At 68.8% G+C, this 336-nt stretch overlaps 1 protein-coding gene across 1 annotated transcript; it reads right to left on the reverse strand.

The window, feature by feature from the left end:
- Nucleotides 1-336, reverse strand: DQ04_27441000 (hypothetical protein; the record flags this gene model as incomplete). Its single annotated transcript, XM_009318376.1, has 1 exon — nucleotides 1-336. A coding segment is annotated over one exon (336 nt), but the record flags the coding sequence as incomplete, so codon positions are not given.

Here is a 336-nt window from a genome sequence, read left to right on the forward strand (position 1 = left end):
CCGCACCGCACTCGGCGGGGCGCCAAACACCAGCACGAGGCTCACGCTGGGCGCAACCGGTGACGGTGAGCACCACGCGCGCTGGCGCAGCGCCGCCGCGAGTCGACTTCCAGCCGAGCCCGCCACTGCTGCTCGCGCCGAAGCCAACGGTGTCTGCGTGTCGGTAATGACTATGGTGATGGCGTCCTTTTTGCCACCGGCGGTGATGTTGGCGATGGTTGGAACCCGCTGCGGCATCGGCGGCAGAACGTGCAGAAAGCCGAAGAGGCACACCAGGAACACCGCCAGCGAGCGCAGAGGCCGCCCTTTTCGCGCCGCAGGAGAAGCCGCGCCACG

The sequence above is a fragment of the Trypanosoma grayi genome, assembly GCF_000691245.1.
Source record: "Trypanosoma grayi strain ANR4 Tgr_2744_V1, whole genome shotgun sequence".
Taxonomy (NCBI): domain Eukaryota; phylum Euglenozoa; class Kinetoplastea; order Trypanosomatida; family Trypanosomatidae; genus Trypanosoma; species Trypanosoma grayi.